At 35.0% G+C, this 21,547-nt stretch overlaps 1 protein-coding gene and 4 non-coding genes across 5 annotated transcripts in view; 2 read left to right on the forward strand and 3 right to left on the reverse strand.

Moving 5' to 3' along the window:
• The first annotated feature begins 2,357 nt into the window (after positions 1-2,357).
• On the forward strand, positions 2,358-2,446 carry TRNAY-GUA (transfer RNA tyrosine (anticodon GUA)). Its single transcript is given in 2 exon segments — positions 2,358-2,394; positions 2,411-2,446. It is a non-coding gene; the product is annotated as a tRNA-Tyr (tRNA).
• A 1,936-nt stretch (positions 2,447-4,382) lies between these two features.
• TRNAY-GUA (transfer RNA tyrosine (anticodon GUA)) lies at positions 4,383-4,474 on the reverse strand. The gene is given in 2 exon segments: positions 4,383-4,418; positions 4,438-4,474. It is a non-coding gene; the product is annotated as a tRNA-Tyr (tRNA).
• Positions 4,475-6,166: 1,692 nt separating this feature from the next.
• On the reverse strand, positions 6,167-6,255 carry TRNAY-GUA (transfer RNA tyrosine (anticodon GUA)). Its single transcript is given in 2 exon segments — positions 6,167-6,202; positions 6,219-6,255. It is a non-coding gene; the product is annotated as a tRNA-Tyr (tRNA).
• Positions 6,256-7,381: 1,126 nt separating this feature from the next.
• On the reverse strand, positions 7,382-7,470 carry TRNAY-GUA (transfer RNA tyrosine (anticodon GUA)). Its single transcript is given in 2 exon segments — positions 7,382-7,417; positions 7,434-7,470. It is a non-coding gene; the product is annotated as a tRNA-Tyr (tRNA).
• A 4,815-nt stretch (positions 7,471-12,285) lies between these two features.
• LOC114251057 (mast cell protease 3) overlaps positions 12,286-21,547 on the forward strand; it is a 130,666-nt gene continuing 121,404 nt past the window's right edge. Inside the window, exon 1 of the mRNA XM_089732516.1 lies at positions 12,286-12,319. Coding sequence (XP_089588642.1) covers positions 12,286-12,319 — 34 coding nt within the window. The remainder of the gene's footprint in view (positions 12,320-21,547) is intronic.

The raw sequence follows: 21,547 nt of genomic DNA on the forward strand, positions 1-21,547 counted from the left end.
AATTTCTGCCTGTAATAAAATTGTTGCTCGGATAAAGTCGCTCTTATCAAATCAAATCAAATCAAAAAAAAAATTATTAAATAAATATAGATTATTTCGCTTGCTATATCACTCATTTGTTTGAAAAAAAGAAACAAACTCTTTAGCTTTATCATATTAGTATAGATTACTAATATTATAAAGCTAAAGAGTTTGTTTGTTTGTTTGGTTGAACGCGCTAATCTCAGGAACTACTAGTCGGGCTTGAAAAATTCTTTCATTGTTAGATAGCCCATTTATTGAGGAAGACTATAGGCTATATAAAATCACGCTGAGACTAATACGAGCGGAGCACTAATAAAGAATGTTTCAAAATCGTTTTTTCCCCTTTTGATAGCTTTCGCTGTGTACGCTGCGAAAACGGTTAAAGTTCCGCTAAAATAATGTATGACAGAATTATCCCCTTTAAAAGTTAAAAAAGTTATCCTTAACATTATATTATTCAAAAATATTTTCACCTTCTACGTAAATGAAGTCGCAAGTAAAATTTAGGGTTATCCCAAAGTAACTATTCCACACGGACGAAGTCACGCAAAAGCTAGTATAATATAGTAACTTTATGTTAGTTATTAATTAAGTAAATAAATATCTACTATGCACTTGAAAATAAAACTTAATAAAACAGACAAGAAAGATACCGCAAAATACATCAAAAAGAATACTGGTGGTTTTTTGTTGAAATAATGTATTCTTTTGGATAAATTAATTTTAACTTCATTAGCAAATATTATTATGCAGCATGAAAAACGCATCACCGACATCTGCGCACTAATACAGGCTACTTGTTATTAAATTATTGGCGAATCCCGGCCAAGCTTTGTTGTGACTATCACTCGCTGTATGGAATTATGTAGGTACACTCCTTTAATTTATTTGAATCGATTTGCTCACCTAGTTCTATTTAACTTATTGTAATGGTATGTATAACAACTAGGTAAAACGCCTTTCTATTTGGAGGAAGACTGAATAAGATAATGAAAAAAGAAAAAGTAGCATGAAAGACGACAGTGATAAACACAAAAGATAAGCAAAAAAAACATACTAAATGCTAAATAGAAATGTGTGTTTAATTAAAGAGTGAATTGTGTGAGCGTTGTGTGTTTGAGTGAATTGTCTTTAGATAAACTCTCAGGAATCTTCTTAAGTATCAGTAGTACATTATGTTTATATAATATATTCTACCACCAACCACTATCTATTTCTCTCAAGAGGTGGTTAATAAGTTACCGTTTGAGGTCCAAGACACCCGTCCTACTATACAATTAAGACTTAGACTTCACGTCTTGGGAATAGGGGGGGTGGGGGGGGGGGACTAAGTTGTGGTCTCTATGGACTCCGGTTAAATATTCGACATTAAGTGGACCCTTAGTTTGTTCAATCGTCAAAGTGAAAAAAATTGAGCCTAATTAAGCAAACTAGTACTAAAATTGGTAGAAAAACAGTACCCGTAATTCGAAGCATTTGACGTTGACAGATAATACTTTTTTTTTCTGGTCAGGAGTAAATCGCTGGACTTCCGCCCTCAACTGGGGATGGAGGGCGGGGCATGTTAGAGTCTAACTGACTAAAACCTCCTGTCGCTCAACAACCAACGTCCAAACCTCGCATGAGACAGAACTCATGAAAAGGCAAAGGGGGGAAAGTGAAGCGCTTAGTGCGGAGCACATCTCTCCCAACACCCTCCCCCCTCGGGACGCCGGATCGGCGGTCGTCGGCGCCACGACCACCAGCCCTCTCGGTCGGCAGGCTATCCGAAGCCCACCTAAATGGCGCCGGTTAGAGTGAGCGACAAATAATACTAAACATAAAACACATAATTAGTATTAATAGGCTAAATTTTAATTACCTTAATATTAACAACGCATTACAATCGATCAGTTTTTTAAACGTTTTAAAATGCTAAGTAAGTCTCTTTTAGTTTCAAGTCGATAAATTTCGTTATCAATTGTGAAATCTTTATCTGAGTCGACTATTATCAAAGCCGGCAATGTGACTTTTGGACAATTATTGATAAATCAGAAAAACGAATTATTGACTTTGTATTCCATTGGCAGTCACAAAACTCTTCTGAACGACATCTTAGATAAATAGCAGGTTAAGTATTAACCTTTATTTAATGCAGGTTTTGAACCGTATTCTTTGAAGGAGATCAATCTGTATTGACATATCAATAACATTTTTTTGTCCAAATGCACAGATTGCCACCTTTGATAATAGACGACTCATCTGTTTGATTCACGTAATAGTATGTATAAGATGTGGATTTTAATTTATTTTATTTTGGCAATGTATAAGCAAATTTGGCATTGTGTCGTGTACCTTCGATAGCTCAGTTGGTAGAGCGGTGGACTGTAGATGTAAGATAATTGGTATCCATAGGTCGCTGGTTCAAATCCGGCTCGAAGGATTTCCTTTTGTTCATGATTTTGACAATTTTAACTATCGTAAAATAAAATAAAAACTGAGAAAACAACATTAAACTGCAACCAGAACTAAAAAAGTGACAAATATATTTTAGACTCCTCGTGATTAAGGTTAGGATATTAATGTATTGTGATCGGACTTTGATACGTATGCCAATTTTACGTTTGAAGCCGGTCCTTATTACGTTCTCCTCGTTGAACTATCCTATAGACACAGCTCACTAAGTTTTTCGCCAGATCTTCTCAATGGATCGCGATTCGGATCCGGTGGTAAATTCTTCGAAGCACTGCTCTCGCTAGGAATGGCGTTAGCAAATTTTCGCAGGTTCTGCCCGTGAGCTTATCTGCCCGTCCGCGCGAAACTGGAACAGTCCATTAGCCTGCCAGAAATTAGGTACGGAAAAAAGGTTAAAGCTACCCTTAGATATAGATATTCAATCGAATAAAAGCGTGTTAATAACCTCGTTCTGGCAGTTACATTATGTTCATGTATGCTCGAATAGCTTTAGTAGAATTGCACAGAAATGTCGTGTTTATGGAATCATGCCCTTGTTCCATCCTATTCCTTTTTAATTAATTCGAAACATCATTATAATATTTACTCACCACTACTGCAGTATTACTATTACTATTCTTTGTTTTGAATATTGAAATTTCCAACGTAATTCATCTATGTATGATATATCAATCATTTTGTGGGATTCATGGTAAACATCTATTTTTAAATAGGCAAAGGCAAAGCCATTTTCTGTTCAACCTGTTTCATTTCTCTTCAATTATTGGTAGTCATTACGGCTTTAGTGAACAAAGGAAATTCTTGATTTGCAATGAAAAAAGAGAACAGCTGTTTTACAAACATTTCAAGTAAATATGTCAATAACAAAACAAAAGACGTAATTAATATTGCTTGTGCAATTTAATTTCGCGTTTTTTAATTTTCATTCTAAGGTTTCCGATGCTTCGATTATATGTATAGTAATCACGGTTAATAATAATTTTGATAAACATTTAGACTGTAGTTAGTTCAACATTCAAATCTTGAGATTAAACCATAAAACTAGCTTTACATTCGAATATAGACCACCTTGTGAGCACTGGTACAAAGTAATGATTACAATTTTTCGGTTGAATTACCAGATAAATGCAGAGAAATCGGTCAAAAGGTATGTGATTCAAACGACGTCGTCAGCCTTCATAGGTGTGGTGTGTTATTCTTCAGATCGCAATTCGGATTGTCTATACCTTATTTTATTGTCTTGGTAGGCAGCCAAGCATACGGCCCACCTGATGGTGAGTGGTTACCGTCGCCTATGAACGTCAGCAATGCTAGGGGTACAGCCAAGCTGCTGCGTACCGTTAAATGTCGGGTCCTTTGAATAATAGGCCATTAATAATAATAATGTACTGTTTATTCCAAGAAAATGAGCATTTTACCTCATCATATCTTTAAACCTGCAACTCTTATTAATACGTTTTTATTAGCTTCAGACGTATGTATGTATGTTTGTAACGGAATCTTTGAGCATGATTTTGTCCCCCTTCAATACGTCGGATTAACTCGAAATTTAGTATACTTGTTATGGACCGATGAAAATTAAACATCTAAAAAAATTTGAAAAAAAAAAAAATTTGTAAAAATTTAAATTCAATTACATAATGAAAAATAAATAATAGTTTAAAAAAACTAACAAAATACGTTTTTATAGAAAATCCAACTACAAATTAATTAGCATTAACAAAATGTCAGTTTTTTTAAACTATTATTTATTTTCATGGATTTTATTAAGATTTTCTGGAATTCTATTTGATTCATTGACTTAGTTTCATTGATTCATTGGTTCAAGTTTTGTCACATAAAATATCGATGATTGAGTTATGAGAAAATAATCCTAAAAGTTATTGTTTGAAAACGTAAAAAGTTCCTTCGAGCCGGATTTGAACCAGCGACCTATGGATACCAATTCACATATTACGACTACAGTCCACCGCTCTACCAACTGAGCTATCGAAGGACCACGTAATGATTGATTTTAATGTTTTGCATTCAACTATTTTACACAATCTATATATTTTATGTATATAAAATAAAATCGGGTTTGTTCGAACACTTAGAACTCGAGAACAGGTATACCAATTATCACGGTATTTGCTATGTTGTATTTGTCTCCGTCCCGAATAGTAGAATAACTTTTAAAAATATTGGAAAATTTTACGAAAATTATTAAAGAAAAGAATAAACATTTTCCAATACAAAATGTTCATGGGTTTCGTTACTGTGAACATTTCATGTTCATCCCGTTGACACGGTAAAATCTCCCCTCAAATCAAATAATAGCTTCGAATCGACAAGATATATCCACAATATTAGAATAATAGCGAATTCTAAATTTAAAAAAATCAGTAATAAAATAGGATTGACATAATAGGTTGGGGAAAAAGTGTTTTCGCATTATTTATAAAATCTCTTTGGCTATACTATTTGTATTTGGCTGGTATTGGTAACATTAAAAGCTTAAATTTTAAAGAAGATAATTTCAAATTCACTTTAGGAAAATGTGTGATTTTTATTTATTTTTCGTACTGTCAAGATGAGTGAATCTAATGAAGAAATTCGATACATTTTAAAGTTACTACAAATAAGGTAAAAATGCAAAGCCGCTAAAGAAAATTTGCGATGTTTATGGACCTAGTGCAGTGTCTGTGAGAGTAGCACAAATTTGGTTTAAGCGTTTTCAATCCGGAAATTTTGATGTCAAAGATGCACGTCGCTCTGGTCGCCCTATTACGGATAAAATGGATGCCCTTTTTGAAAAAGTGGAGCAAGATCGGCATGTCAGTATTTACGACGTAGCTGAAGAACTGGGAATTGACCACAAAATAGTTTCGACGCATTTGAAAAAAATGGGTACACAAAAAAGCTCGATATTTGGGTGCCTCAGGAGCTCACTGTAAGAAACCTAATGAACCGTGTACCGTTTTTGATTCTTTATTACGACGTAATGAAACCTAACCATTTTTGAAGGAGCTGATAACAGGTGATGAAAAGTGGATCACGTACGACAAGACCGTGTAAAAAAGGTCGTGGTCAAAGGTCGGTCTGGCTTCGCAGACTGTGGCGAAACCCGGGTTAACTCGCAACAAGGTGATGCTGTGTGTGTGGTGGGATTGGAAGGGCATTATACATTATGAGCTGTTACCACCAGGCAAGGCCATCGATTCTGAACTCTACTGCTAACGACTGATGAGATTAAAGCAAGAAGTTGAGAGAAAGCGGCCGGAATTAATTAACAGAAGGGGTGTGGTTTTTCATCATGATAACGCTAGACCTTATACATCTTTAGCCACTTAGCAAAAATTAAGAGAGCTTGGCTGGGAGGTATTATTGCATCCGCCGTATAGTCCTGACCTTGCACCTTCAGATTTCTACCTGTTTCGGTCTCTTCAGAATTCTTTAGGCAGTGTTAGGTTAACATCACGAGAGGACTGCCAAAACCGATTGTCGCGGTATTTTGATCAGAAGCCCCAAAATTTCTATAGTAATGGGATCATGTCCCTACCTACAAGATGGCATTAAGTTATCGAACAAAATGGTACCTACATACTTTAGTTAAATGTAAATAAACCGTATTAAAAAATGTTGTGAATTTTCTTAAAAAATGCGAAGAAACTTTTCCCCAAACATAAAATGTGAGTTTAAAAAATATTCCTTCGAGCCGGATTTGAACCAGCGACCTATGGATACCAATTATCTTACATCTACAGTCCACCGCTCTACCAACTGAGCTATCGAAGGTATAGTGAATGTTATAAAATATAACTTGTGATCAAAACAAATGAAAACTTCAACTTCAAAACAGATTTAATTAAAAAAAGAAGTATCTTATTTGCTGCTCCATGAATGGTTTTATTTTTTGATTTATTTTTTGAAATTATTTTCTATTATAAGCCACATAAAACGTAGCTCGTTGTTACAGTTCTTATAAATACGATTGAGAGAATTTCGAACTTTCTAAATATATGAACCAAAAATTACAGTTAGAATGGGAACAAATTGTGCTCTCCAAAGGTAAAAAACAGAATTAAAATTAAAAGAAATAAATTATTTGGTCTTCGCATGCTCAATTGCAGTATTTATTTAACTGGCGGAATTACGAAATTGTAGAGGTTCGAAGTTATAGGGTGCTTGCTATGTTATCTTATGTTATTTTTGATCATACAAATATATTTAATGTTTGTTATAATAACTTAGTGGCATGACTTGTGAAAAATAAAAGATTCTTTTTTCACTCTTCTCAACTCTCGTTATATGTATGAAAAGAACTTAAAAAAATGTTTTTGTAAACTTCTAATAGAAAGACAAGTTTGAATTATAAACGTATTTTTATTTAATACTTAATTACCATTTGTCAGGAAAACCCGATGTCTCAGATTGTCATGACTGTAATTATACAGTATTTTAATTAAATGGAAAAAAGAATTAAGCAAAACATACAATTTCATATTTTTCTTCTTTCTAGCCTAAGGGGCTATTCCAGCTTCTCGCGGACAGGTAGATGAGCACACGGGCTCAACCTGAGAGAATTTGCTTACAATAGCTTTGGCAAGAGTAGTGCTTCGGAAAATCTATCACCGGATCGGAATTGCAACCTACTCAGAGGATCTGGCGCCAAACTCGGTGGCTTATTTTGATCAATGTAGTTCAGGTCAATTGAATTTTCGTTATAAAGAATAACTCAGAAACTACTGGTTGGAATCTTGATAAAATTTCAATAGAACCACTTGAGAAGTACCAGATTTCAAATAAACAAAGAATCATCAAAACCGATTCACCTAGAAACACGTTCTGAGGTATATAACACATAAAAATTACTGTCGAATTGAGAACCTCCTCCCTTCTTGAAGTCGATCAAAAAAGAGGTTCCTTCGAGCCGGATTTGAACCAGCGACCTATGGATATCAATTTATTTACAACTACAGTCCACCGCTCTACCAACTGAGCTATCGAAGGTATGTTCTAGATTGCAAAACTTGCGTATTACTTCGACGCACATTCTACTCTAAGCGACTAAAAACTGATTTCTAACCGTACTACAGTTACACAAGAACGTGCTCTGATATACTTTCCAAAACGTGCTCATTAATTATTATTCAAAACGTATGTACCTGATGATTTCAATTTGTAATATGTTATTTAAATTAAAAAAAACAAGTTTGGATAAATTAATCAAAAATAAATTTATTCATGTTCATATTCGTAAATTTGTTAAGGCTTTAGTTGTATTCTATCAATAGACTAGCTGACCCGGCAGACTTCGTAGTGCCTCAATCGATAAATAAAAGACCTAAATTTTTGTATAAAATAAACTTAAAACAAACAAAAGGAATCCGTCCGACGGGGGGACATCAAAAGAAAAACAAAATTGTAATTTTAATTTAATTCCGAGAGTTTTCATATATATCTATCCTTTTAAACCTTCTTTGGACTTCCACAAATAATTCAAGATCAAAATTAGCCAAATCGGTCCAGCCGATCTCGAGTTCTAGCGAGACTAACGAACAGCAATTCATTTTTATATATATAGATAGATATTCGATTCGGGTGTGAAACAGTGAAACAGAACTTACGAGTATGCGACTCTTCTGCTTCTCGGCTTCTTCAAGCTGCTACTGTTTTCAGCCTTGCATAATTCAGCCTTACGTCCTCGAATAGTTTTATTTCCTAGCTTCCCTAATTCTTATATTGAGTACTGGTAAAAAGTGTCGTGGTCCGGCGTCCGTGGGACGGTGGGATGGATGTAATGTGCTCTGCGTCAACCCTGTCCCGCCGTCTCAATAGCCCCGACTGGGCTCCGGCCCGGTCCGAGGTAGGGCGCCGGTTGTGAGCGGCAGGAGTTTTTAGTGAGGTTCAACTCACCCCCCACCCCACCTGCCGCGCGAGTGGGGATCCAGCGATTTTCTCCTGTGGAAAAAAAAAGCCTACGTAGCGTAAGTACCAATTGCTTATCACCTTTCTGTCCATTTCCTGAAACAAAGCAAGCATATGTTGCTATATGTAAATATTAGGTGATTCGTAATTGCAATTGGATTTGTCACTCAGATCCAGTGATCGGGTTATATCCCCGTTGCGACGTCTGTTGACTCTAGAACTTCTTTCAGTACGAGCGGAACGCTTATTTTAATATCTATATAAGAAAAAAAAAGTGGATTGTTCAAGTTCGGTAGAAATTTTAAAAATATTTTTACAGCATAGGCATTGTCGAATCCATATTCAACTAGAACCCCTTTCACACTTACATATATGTGTATGGAATAAACGCTGATATATCATTTAAATGAATATTCTGTAAAACACTGTTCGTATTGAGACAGGACTCTTGCACCCGGTTGCACTATTGTGAAATCCTCCATATCGTTAACATATTAATTGAGATTCTCGGTATAAGGAACGTCTAGCTGGTTCTGTGGTGTGGTAAATCCGATTTATGTTCCAGAAACTCGATTTATGAATACACGAACTCAGAATAACAAGGCTTTATATCCTGATGACGATGAGCGATCACATATAATTTTTTGCGTTGTTATTTACCTAATAGTTGGACGATATAGTATACATAAATTTAATAGTTGGATGTTAGCGAATGCTTCGGCAATAGAACCACCTATTTTTACTTATATATATTTATAAAATTGTAAATGTACTTATGAGAGAAATAAAATTTTAAAATAATAATTTAAAAAAGACCGGGCCCCTGAGTTTCTTTTAAAGGTTCTTCTTAGACCAGACCTAAGACTGTGACGATTTTTTGAAAGGCGACGGTAGAAAAAAAAAAATTAACATTCAACACGTATGTTTTAAACATGTTTAACTTGAAATAAATGTTCATCATTAATAAAAAAGACCAGATAATTTATAAAATCAAGATTTGCTACCGGTTATATAATCAAGATACCGGTTCTGTGACCTACATTTGAAACATTAAAATGTATAAGGTTTTTAGTTTATCCTAATTAAAATGTTAAATGTTATTATGACAGCAGTTGGGAATGGTCAAACAATCTAACAATAATAATTTTGCCTTACTTCCGCATATTTACAACAACCACAACGTACTATAGCATCACAATGATTTCATTAATTTATTTCATTTTTCTTCTGCTGAGCAAATATAACCTTAGTTTAGTACTTAAATTGAACAATAGCACACTGATTACTCCAAACGTTCATTAAAAATAAGACGACAAACAATGTTGATAATGATCTTGACCTTCGGCATAATACGATAGTAAAGTTGCACATATTTAGTATAATGAACCAAAATTAATTGGATGTTCTGAGACTGATAAAAAAACGTGTCAGAATTTTATTTAATTGAGAAATTAACGGTGCAATACATTTGCATAATTTATTAAAGATAGGTAAACTAAAATAGGTAACTATTACAATACTATTGCCAAGAGTAAAACCGCAGGGTATATTTTGGAATACGCTTAGACGTGTAGATTAAATGCTAGTTTACTAAAAGTACTTCTAAAAACTACAAAGAAAAGTAATAATTTATTGTATTTCAATTTACAGATATTAATGGAACTGCTGATCGCTGGTAGGGCGTCTTGTGAGCCCATAGCGGTATCACCACTCTGCCTATCTCTGCTGTCAAGCCAAACTGTGTTCCGGATTGAAGGGTAGGGCAGCTATTGTATTATACAACTGAGACTTAGAACTCAAGTCTCAAGTTAGGTGACGGAATTGATGTTGTTGATGTTTATTGGCTCCGGTAACCACTTAACACCAGGTCGCGAGCTCCTTAAGCCGTCTGATTAATGAAATAAATTAATTGAATTCTCTTTTTTTTTTTATTGCTTAGATGGGTGGACGAGCTCACAGCCCACCTGGTGTTAAGTGGTTACTGGAGCCCATAGACATCTACAACGTAAATGCGCCACCCACCTCGAGATATAAGTTCTAAGGTCTCAGTATAGTTACAACGGCTGCCCCACCCTTCGAACCGAAACGCATTACTGCTTCACGGCGGAAATAGGCGGGGTGGTGGTACCTACCTGTGCGGACTCCCAAGAGGTCCTACCACCAGTAATTACGCAAATTATAATTTTGCGGGTTTGATTTTTATTACACGATGTTATTCCTTCACCGTGGAAGTCAATCGTGAACATTAAAATTTGTTGAGTACGTATTTCATTAGAAAAATTGGTACCCGCCTGCGGGATTCGAACACCGGTGCATCGCTTCAACACGAATGCACCGGACGTCTTATCCTTTAGGCCACGACGACTCGTCAAATGTTCCATGAGGAATGCTTTGTGAATCTGTTTAAGATGATTCTGATCACTGCGTTCATTCAAAGTCCGTTCACACAGGCCCAGAGACCTTTTTTCGACACGCGATTAAGAATTGGAATGAATTTCCCCTCCACGGTGTTTTCTGAGCGCTTTTCAAATTTATAAATTAAGCGTATATATAGGTAAAGTTGTTTTATTTCAAAATTATATTAAAATAAATAAAAATCTTATTCTTTCTTATGAGGTAACAGTCGATAACCCCCACTCAAAAATCGGAAATATCAGGTTTATTTGAATCCCAAGTGTACACAAGTTTCACATAATATTTGATGGTCCCGAAAAACAAAATGTTAAAACAGAACATAAATAATATTAAGAAAATCTATTTAGACGTCACGAGGAATACATTAATGACTTAAAGACAATATCACACATTAGATTGAAAGTGTCTGCCAAGTTAACTATTGTGTCAGCAATATAGAGACGAACATACAACTTATGCGACAGTTTGTGAACAATAATGGAAGCGGGAAGAAACTATTCAGTCAAGTTGGTATCGTCAACACAGGGCGCCAACTCGACGGAATAATTCATTTAGGGGGAACCCAAGCCACGAATGCTTTTCGATTCTCAAGAGTTTTGACGATTGTTATGTCGAATTGTTCATGTAAATTTTAAAAGAAGACCGAATTTACGCCATCTTGAGTCTTTGATGTCTGTTTCAGTTGCAGATGATAATTAACAAATAAAATGGTCAGATTTTAAATTCATGTACATGTATAATGTTGTACATTTTGTAATAAACAAATTTACATTACACATTTCTAACTGTTTTAATTGAGAATAGATATACATTAACTAGTGCAAGTAACGACAAGGGCAATGATTCCACAGAGCTTTTTTTTTTATTGCTTAGATGTGTGGACGAGCTCACAGCTCACCTGGTATTAAGTGGTTACTGGAGCCCATAGAAATCTACAACGTAAATGTTCCACCCACCTTGAGATATAAGTTCTAAGGTCTCAAGTATAATTATAACGGATGCCCCACCCTTCAAACCGAAACACATTACTCCTTCACGGCAGAAATAGGCAGGGTGGTGGTACCTACCCGCGCGGACTCACAAGAGGTCCTACCACCAGTAATTACGCAAATAAATAGTAAATAATAGTATTTATAATATGTATCGGTCTAATTTTTAAAATCGCTTTAGTACTTTTCTGATGCAAGTCAATAAATATATATACCGATAAAAGAAAGACTACTAATGAACCTATCTTAACCTTATAAATACAGTCATTATTATAATTCGAATAATAAAGAAATTTGTGTTGGTAGATATTTACGGGTGTTTCGTGTTGTTTAATGTACTGTAAACACAAAGAAAACAATTAAAGCAGACCTTACATTTATAATAACCGTCGAACAATTTAATTAAAATACTTCATCGTAATTATTATGCTTTTAAGGGTAATAATTACCGATTCGTAGATTAAAAACAATTTTAATGCGTTTTTCCGAAATAATGTCGACAGCTATGTCTCACGCACTTGTTCGAGGTATGTCATAATTAGACCTAAGTTAGGGGTGTCACAGCTTACAGATTTGTGGACATTTGTATGTCAATATGTCGAACCATGCATCTTCTCCGTCTAAAAATGTTTGTGAAAATATGTTTCAGAAAATTCCTCATTCCATTTGAGGGCTTTCCTTAAGGATCAGTATACAATACGTCATTAGCATATGTCGGATGTACTCTATAGTTCACTATCGATGTTCGGTTGCTGTGTGATGCTTAGTTAAATTTAATGATATAAAATACGAAATTTAGAATCTTAATAATATATAGGATGAATACGCAATGAGGAATATCTAATTGTGCTCCCTTATAATCGGGGTGTTAAAAAAGGTAGAATAACAGACGATATATAAAAAAAAATGTTCAATAATTCATGCTGAAAAACATTGCGAACCCAATTTGAATTTATCGAACCTTGAAATGGATGGGTTTGTGGGTGTTTACAATTATTGGGTATTATTAATAGATACGGGCTACCACCCAAAACATCCCGATTTTACAGCCTTATGTTTTAGTATAATATTTTAGTGTTTTATTTAACAATATATTAGTTTTATTTATATTTTATTTTACTATCTTGGTTTAGCTGATTCAATTCTATTTAGTGCAATCGGGGGCACTATAACATATAGCGAGACATTTAAAATACAATTTTTTTTTATTAAACTTTCGCCATTTTTAATGTTTCTGGTAATAAACACATGTTTTCAAGCAACAACAATTGTTGACATCAAGTAACATGTTAATCAGATAATTGATGTGTGAATGCATAACGAAAAAAACGGTCATTAGATAAGTGTAAGTAATATAGATAAATATAGGTATTAAAAAATGCAACCCTGGATAACCCTAGTTACGTCATAATCGCGTTTCAGTATGGCGGCGGCAGGTCGCGCGGCATTTCTGTAAGCCCGCCCTGACATTCACTTAATTACATAGATTACAAGTTGACATTTTCGTTTGCCACCATGATTTAAATTTGAGTGATATGGATTAGCCATATCCATTGCGCTGGATTTATTGTTCAAGGAATTAGAGTTTTATTATAAGGGTTATCATGAAACATTGATTTATGTATAAGTCATTTACTAAAACCTTTACAGTAAAATTATGAGCATGCAAACAGTAACAGTGAAATCTGAAATTGATAACGTTTGAATGTGAAAAAGTAATTTAATAGGTAATTTAAAAAAATCAGTATACATAGTTTGATTAATGAGAATTGATTTCAATTTTAAATTCTCCACGTTCATGAAAACATGTTTTCGAGAGCCCTTTTCAAAACTAACAATGTAAAATTGTCTTTCAGTCACACCTCTTGAGCCGTCAAGTCAAATATTAATCAAAGTCGGAACAGACAGCACACGTAGATGCACGGGAGCATTTTAATTATACTGAAACGTGATGATCATTTTTCATTCTTAATTGCCGTTTTCATCCATTTCACCTAATCATCGTTATATAGGTGTCTCTTTTGTTTTAAGCTAGTAAAGGGACTAAGTCAATTTAAATTCAGCATTTGTCTGGTCTAACGTGAAACAATTGTATTCAAGCAAACGCGGATAGTTTACAAACAACAATAAAATAATTGTCGTTTCAGGTTGATTTCCCACAGATTAATATTCCGGTGCTTCGAATTCACGGCTTGTGTGTGATATCTAAACAGCGAGAGTGCAATAAAACTAAGCAAATGAGAATCCAACGAGTCATAAAAGTTGGTCTCGTGCGATGTTGCGGGGTTTCGTCAGTGGAAGAGTTGCGCTGTGACGTCACTTCACTTTCACATCACGAGCCTAAAGCCGTTGTGTCGTACAAGTAGAACGAGCTGCGTCTCGACGCCAATTTTGTTTTACTAGTGATGGGGCTGTTGTAGTTTTTAATTTGCTTCTTATTGCTATTTTTTTAAACCTAATTTATTTTTTACTCGAGTGAAAATGTACATTGGTTTTTTGTTTGTTATTAGCAGACATAGACTGAATGAATAACAATAGTTTAACTTCCTTTGTTCGTTTTGTTTTTATTTTGTCATATCTATAAATTTATTCTATTACGAACCAGTCATGCGATCAAATGTATCAATATCGTTTAACGTAAAATATACATTATTATGTATTTTAAAACTATTTTTATTATTTAAAGTTTAAATAATTACTATTATCATTATTGAAAAATAATAATAATTAATCATCATTAATAAATAATAATAATTAATCATCATTAATAAATAATAATAATTACTAAATAATTATTAATGAAACTAAATGTTTTTTTATTAAAAAACATTTAATTTACTGGTGGTAGGATTTCTCGTGAGCCCGCGCGGGTAGGTACCACCACCCTGCCTATTTCTGCCGTGAAGCAGTAATGCGTTTCGGTTTGAAGGGTGGGGCAGTCGTTGTAACTATACTAACTATACTGAGATCTTAGAACTTATATCTCAAGATGGGTGGCGCATTTACGTTGTAGATGTCTATGGGCTCCAGTAACCACTTAACACCAGGTGGGCTGTGAGCTCGTCCACCCATCTAAGCAATACATAAAAAAAAATTGAAATTTTCATAAATTCATCGACATCACACCCAGCTCTAACAGTTATCGTGTATGTATAGTCTTTATAAAAGAAAGACACGGCACCTGACACCATTATGCTATTATAATATTTTGTTACTCAGCGCACTGATGCCTTCTTGACGACGCAGTGAATACGAAATTCTCAGTGCGTCCCTCCCCAGAGGCGGCTTTTGATTTCGTACACCGAATTTATTGACGATTGTATTTGTATTTGATATCAGCAGATTTTGAAATTTCCTCGTAAAACTTAGTTTATGATCTGAATCTGTTCTGTTTGTGGTGCGCGATACTGTTGTGAAACGTATAAAATCTTTGGAAAGCAACTACTGAAAGTAATATATTGCTATAGTTTCACTTTAGGTGCGCCAGATATAATTTCATAGAATTGTCAATTCTAATTATTATTACTCAATAAAGATTACTTAAGAACACATATGATTCTCGTTCAGCATTCGTATATTAATCTAAAATATGATAGAAATGTCTGTAGATAATAATAAACTAAATGTTAAAAGAAAGTACATATGTTACACATACATTTCACATCTAAATATGTAGGCATGCAATAACCACACACGATTGGTATACTATTTCATTTCATTAAGTGGACAGCGGCCTCATTGTGTAATTGCTGATGTCCATGAGCGATGCTACACGTCAGGCAGGCCATATGATCGACTGCCTACACGATAATAATAAAAACGGATTTATAATAATTTCCGGAAAAAAATTTGCTAATCACGTAATCTAGATATGAAAATATTAATGTACCAACTATCTCATAATTTTCATTTTGCAAAATATATTATAGTTTCACTTTGTACCTTATACTCGAATAGTTTCAAAATCGAAATTTTCCGAATAGAATGTCAGGTGAATGTTATTCCGTTTGCCTTTTCTTTTTTATTGTATTTTTTATTGTGAGGGTTCGGTCGCATCCGTATGTCGGATTTTTGTTTAAAATTGCATTTTTATATTTGGAACGCGATCCGCGACCGACATGGCGGCTGACAAATACGCGTATCGCCGCCATGAATGACAATTGAAGAGATGTTTTCATAAAGACGAGAGACTCGATTTTTATTTTTATGAGAAAGAAATTGCGTCCATAAAAACGGCGATGAAATGATGACTGTCATATTTCACTGTCGTCGGAATGGGCCAATTGTGTCTAAATGACAAAAGGTGGATTTTTAAAATGTGTTTACGTTCCGATATAAATGGCGAGATTGTAGGGGAGGTGGAAGTTAGGTTGTGGCGTTGAGTAGTATTGAGTACAGAGGCCGCGCTATGCGAGGAATGCGCTCACACGATGCAGGTAATAATCCTTTAATCATCGAGCACGAAAGTTGATGTGTTTATATTTATTCATAACCATAATCATAATCCAATAATAATAGCTTGAGGTTTTTCTTATAATTGCCTAAGTTTTTTCTCAGGACTATTGTTGACTGAAAATTTAGTAAGTTTATATTATGTATTATCATTTTGAATTTAAAATAATATCAATTTCAAAATGTCTTTGTAGCGAAATCGTTATTTAAAATTAATTATATTGTTATTACGAATAAGTTTATGTATATATAAAAAAAATATTCTGTTATAGCATCTATGTGCTCGACTGTACGTTTTGCATATTCCTAAACCCCAGTGGATACATTTGATTAACCCGACTAGACAGGCTTCATTGATTTACAGTTTGGCATCTACTTTAATCCTAATCCGATATTACTTACGCCAACAGGCGTCTCTCGAAAATTCTAGTATATTTTAAAGGTTTTCGATAATATAACCTTCATACATTCGATATGGTGGCATATCGATAATTTAAGCCGCGCCTCATCTCAATGTGGGCGACCAAATTTATGACGTGATGTATGGGTTCCTATAATTGTCTATCTCCAAGTAGAACGTAAGGTTTTTTACCTTAAGCAAAAAAAAAAACTTCTAATAGATTTGTGAAAGTCATGACAAGTGAAGACTTAGTATTCAGATTGTGCGTATTGACTTAAGGAATCACCTAACGCTATACGGAATGCTTTTCCCATTTGCACTTGTAAAAGACTTGACACTTGAGCCCAGTGCAATAATGAAAAGTAAATATAGATACTTTTAAATATTTTATCGCTGATTCGTATTCGATATTCAAAATTACATAGGATTAAACGTTATAATATATAGTTATATAGCATTCATAATTATATAACATCTGATGTAAAAGACATCTCATGAAGAGTTCGATTTTACTTTTATAAATTGACTCATTTTGTATTGTTTATCGATTGTTTACATTTTTATCGTGCTTCGGTTTATCGCACGTGAGCCGAGCCAAACTGCCGATCGTCCGACACTGGACATTAATCGCCCGTTAGCGACACATTATTCACGGGCACGCGTTGCAACCGAGCCGCCACCCTGTATCACCCCGTACACAACAGTCGCGCACTTTAACATACACGCATAAAACGTGCGCATCATTCGCACCTGTATTTCTAAAACCATAAAGATCTTTCTTGAATGACACAACAAAGTAGTTAAATCGTATTGACGCGTTCCAAATCGTTTAACTAATCCAAGCCAATATATTCTCTATTTCCCAATGAATAAAATTAATTCGTTTTTCAAAATCCTCTCGTACTATCGTACGAAACTGGCCGCTATAGTTTCAAATTATTTAAGCATTGTTATATTGCCCATAAAGTTGTATTTTCTTTGTTGTTGATTCAATTGTTTTCGAATGATGTAAGCATTTATTGATGTGGATGGAATGCATAAAAGCATCTATTATGCCGCTATCAACAAGCACAGTGGTCTGGACAATTAATTATTTGCAAACAGTATTGGAGATTTTACGTACTTATAAAAGATTTTATTTTGGTATGCATGCTATGTTTATTTCATTCATAAAGTAAATTAATCTATAAACTGTAGGATATCGCGACTAGTAACTAGAATTCAAAATCATACTGACGGTTCATTTTATGCATTTTATAATTTAAAGCACTTTTAATAGTTTTTAATCTAGTATTTAATCCTCACAGTTACATATTTTAGCTGGTATTTTTATTGATTTCTTATATTTGTTACATTGATTGACAACTACATATTTTTATTATGAAATTCGAGTACATCAGTTTATCTGTTACCTACTATTGCAATACGCTTTGGAATCTTATCACACAGATCTATTAATCGTATAGAATCGGATGGCACGTTATCCGAGCGCAGTATAGTGAGGTAGCGAGCCGCACTATCGCGGTATCTTCGCGCTCAGTCGAGCAGAAGCGTTCTGCTCCATCAGCCAGATGTGTTTACGTGCCCCGCGTCATTTACATACTTTTCAAAACTTTTATGCCTCGAACGAAAAAAATACGAAAACGTGTGTATATTTTTTTCAACCTAAGTGTCGTATGCCAACATTACAGTTTAAAGTCGTCGTGGCCTAAAGGATAAGACGTCCGGTACATTCGTGTTGAGTGATGCACCGGTGCTCGAATCCCGCCGGTGGGTACTAATTTTTCCAATGAAATATGTACTCAACAAACACTCATGATTGACTTCCACGGTGAAGGAATAGCATCGTGTAATAAAAATCAAACGCGCAAAATTATAATTTGCGTAATTACTGGTGGTAGGACCTCTTGTGAGTGCGCGCGGGTGGGTACCACCACCCTACCTATTTCTGCTGTGAAGCAGTAATGCGTGTCGGTTGGAAGGGTAGGGCAGCCGTTGTAACTATACTTGAGACCTTAGAACTTATATCTCAAGGTGGGTGGCGCATTTACGTTGTAGACGTCTATGGGCTCCAGTAACATCAGGTGGGCTGTGAGCTCGTCCACCCATCTCAGCAATAAAAAAAAAGAATAACAATTTTATGGAACGGTATATCTCAGACTTGTAAGGCCGATTTAGTGTTGGTTTATATGTTTAATTTATACTGGTGGAGCTTTGCCATGACCACCGCTAATTCAATGAAAGGCTGCCTATCTTAGTTTGATGGTATACGTAAGTAAATTTCCCTGTTAAACAAGAATAATAGGGTATCAGAGGCCACCCACTAAACGACTCCGTCACTCCGTCACACTCTTGTTCGAATGTCCGATCTTCACATGACACTGAGCCCGGGAGAGGTAGGAGGCGCGGTTCTCCCCAAAGATGCTCGGCCGGTGAAGTCGTTGAGGCGATAATCGACGACTGACCCATCAAGGCGCCCAGGGGCTGCCACCGGTGCTCCGGAATCTCTAATTGGACCAGAACCAGTCTGCTGGGTCAGAACGAGATACACTGCTGACTGGTTGCTCTTCAAAACTGGCGTATTGTGCTACAGTGCTGGTATCCTGCCATGCCTCTTTGGACGCCGGAGTATTATTTAACCGGAGTACTATTTAATTCTGCACGATGATACATTTTTTAAGTGGCTTAATATTGATATTCTAATACGTCGAGCACGCTCAAGTTAATGATTATAAGTGGAAGTTCATATGCATGTACTTATATTATTAACGCAAAATGTAAAATATGTTACTCTGTTTATTAAACAGCCACGGCTAAAGTTGAGAATTACGAGCTCAACTGGCGACTTCAAAATTAGGCTTATCCACCTTTTGTTTCATCACATCTGTCGCACAAACAAAACGTAACTCGAAAACGGCCCTCGAATTGAATACAGAAAATGAATATTTATAACGGCGTCAACTGTTAATCCTGTATTGTTAGAATTTTCGCTTCTCGTGACTGATGACGTCAAGAAAATACGGGCTCTTACGATGCTTGTACACTGCACGCTGTTTCAATAAATCAATATCATAAATTTATTTAAATAAAAACTTTGAAACGCTTTATAAATTCAGCTTACTTTGTGCTATTATAATTTTGCGATTTATTTAACAAATTTGAAAAACGAATAATTGCCGCTTCCGTGCTTTAAATTTAGCTAAGATGCACAAAGCACTAGTATAATCATAAAAGCTAGGTTCTATCCTAGCGGGTATAACTTTCTAGATAAATATAAACTTAATATACTTTTACGTATTGTTTTTATAATAAATTTTATAATGAAGCGTTATTTTATTATTAGAACAATTTTTTGTCAAACAATAGAATTGTGGTTCGAAGATTAAGACAACAAAAAGTTATTTAAAAATAATTGAGATTTCATCCTTACATTGTATGAAGTCTACTATTTTACATATTATGATAAATATTGTGTGCAACTGAATGAAAAAATAATAACGCATTTTGGACAACGCTCTATTTTAGTGTCCATGAAACTGTCGTACCGATTATCGGGGATTTTAAAAGAATCGTCTTATTAAGGAGTAAAATATGTCTTTATGTATGTTTGTCCTCTACCTTTCTTCAACATGCGGCTAATTGTGATGACACTTATTTATTAGTAGTACTTCTGACCGTCAGGTTATACCAGTAATTCATTCATTTTTGGATGATCAAATTGAGTTTAATATTGATGCAGTTGTTGCTGGCACTTTAGGAAATGTTTCGATTCATATTTATTTATTACTTTACGGGTAATCGAGTTTAAGATCCATCCAGTGCTAAGTGATTAACATTGCTGACCGAATTCGCCTTATTCGCTGGTGCAGATGTTACCCACATACGGCTGCTTTGGAATCTTCCACGATTTCCAGCCCCACTAACTAATTTAGGTCCCCATTAAATGCCGGTTTGAGGACCGATAAGGAAGACTCAAGAAGATACCCTGTAAAGAGAAAGCGTTTAACCACATTCCCCAATTCAAACTGTGATCTGTGTGAACTGTGAATTGTGATCTACCTAGGTTCCCGGGGATAGGAGTTGACTATGTAATAGTCTGTCGTGTGAGAGATCTGACTGTATTAAATAATATAATTATAAAATTGATTTAGTTTCGGTCTTCATTACAAAATATATTAAATATAAGCTATGTGTACGCTCACTAACAAAGCACAGTTCATCTTAGGAATTAACGAACAAAAGGCTTAGTTCCGACGCCTCTCGTCGTTCGAACGATTCAACATTATTATATAAAATACACCGGCTTAACTCGCTCTCGTTTCCAGAAATCTCTTTACTGTATGCGTTAGGATTTTAATTGTTTGAAGTTTGTTAATATAAGGGATCTATTAATAAGCATGGTGTGACCTAGTTGATAGTTACACCGTTTATTTTTAGCGAAACAAGTCTATCATATGGTCCATGGACACAACCAAGCTGCAGTCTGTACCTGAGGACTCTCTTCAAATATTTTAAAGAGCATTTACTCAGGAAACATCGCGAAGATAAGTTCATACAAGTTATTTGTTATTGGCCCAGATTAGCACCAGTCCATCTCTATCCCGGTTTCGTAAAAGGCGACTAAGGATGGATCGCATTTTAGTATATCGATCATCAACCTGTTTCTGCCTCTCATAGCTACAGCTATCCGTTCGGGTTTTATGGTCAGGCCAGGCCTTTGAAAAACCCACTTGAAACTTTGACTTCCTACTTCTGGATCGATAGCGGCGTACACGTTGTGACGACATGACTAGTATTTTATATGTAATTTGAAAAGTAAAAATTCGCACTTTACGTCCAAAATATCGTTGACACTTAAAATGCACTAAAACAAAGCACCATATTGTGTTTATGGTGCAACAAA

Source organism: Bombyx mandarina, chromosome 13, assembly GCF_030267445.1.
Source record: "Bombyx mandarina strain Sakado chromosome 13, ASM3026744v2".
Lineage (NCBI taxonomy): Eukaryota > Metazoa > Arthropoda > Insecta > Lepidoptera > Bombycidae > Bombyx > Bombyx mandarina.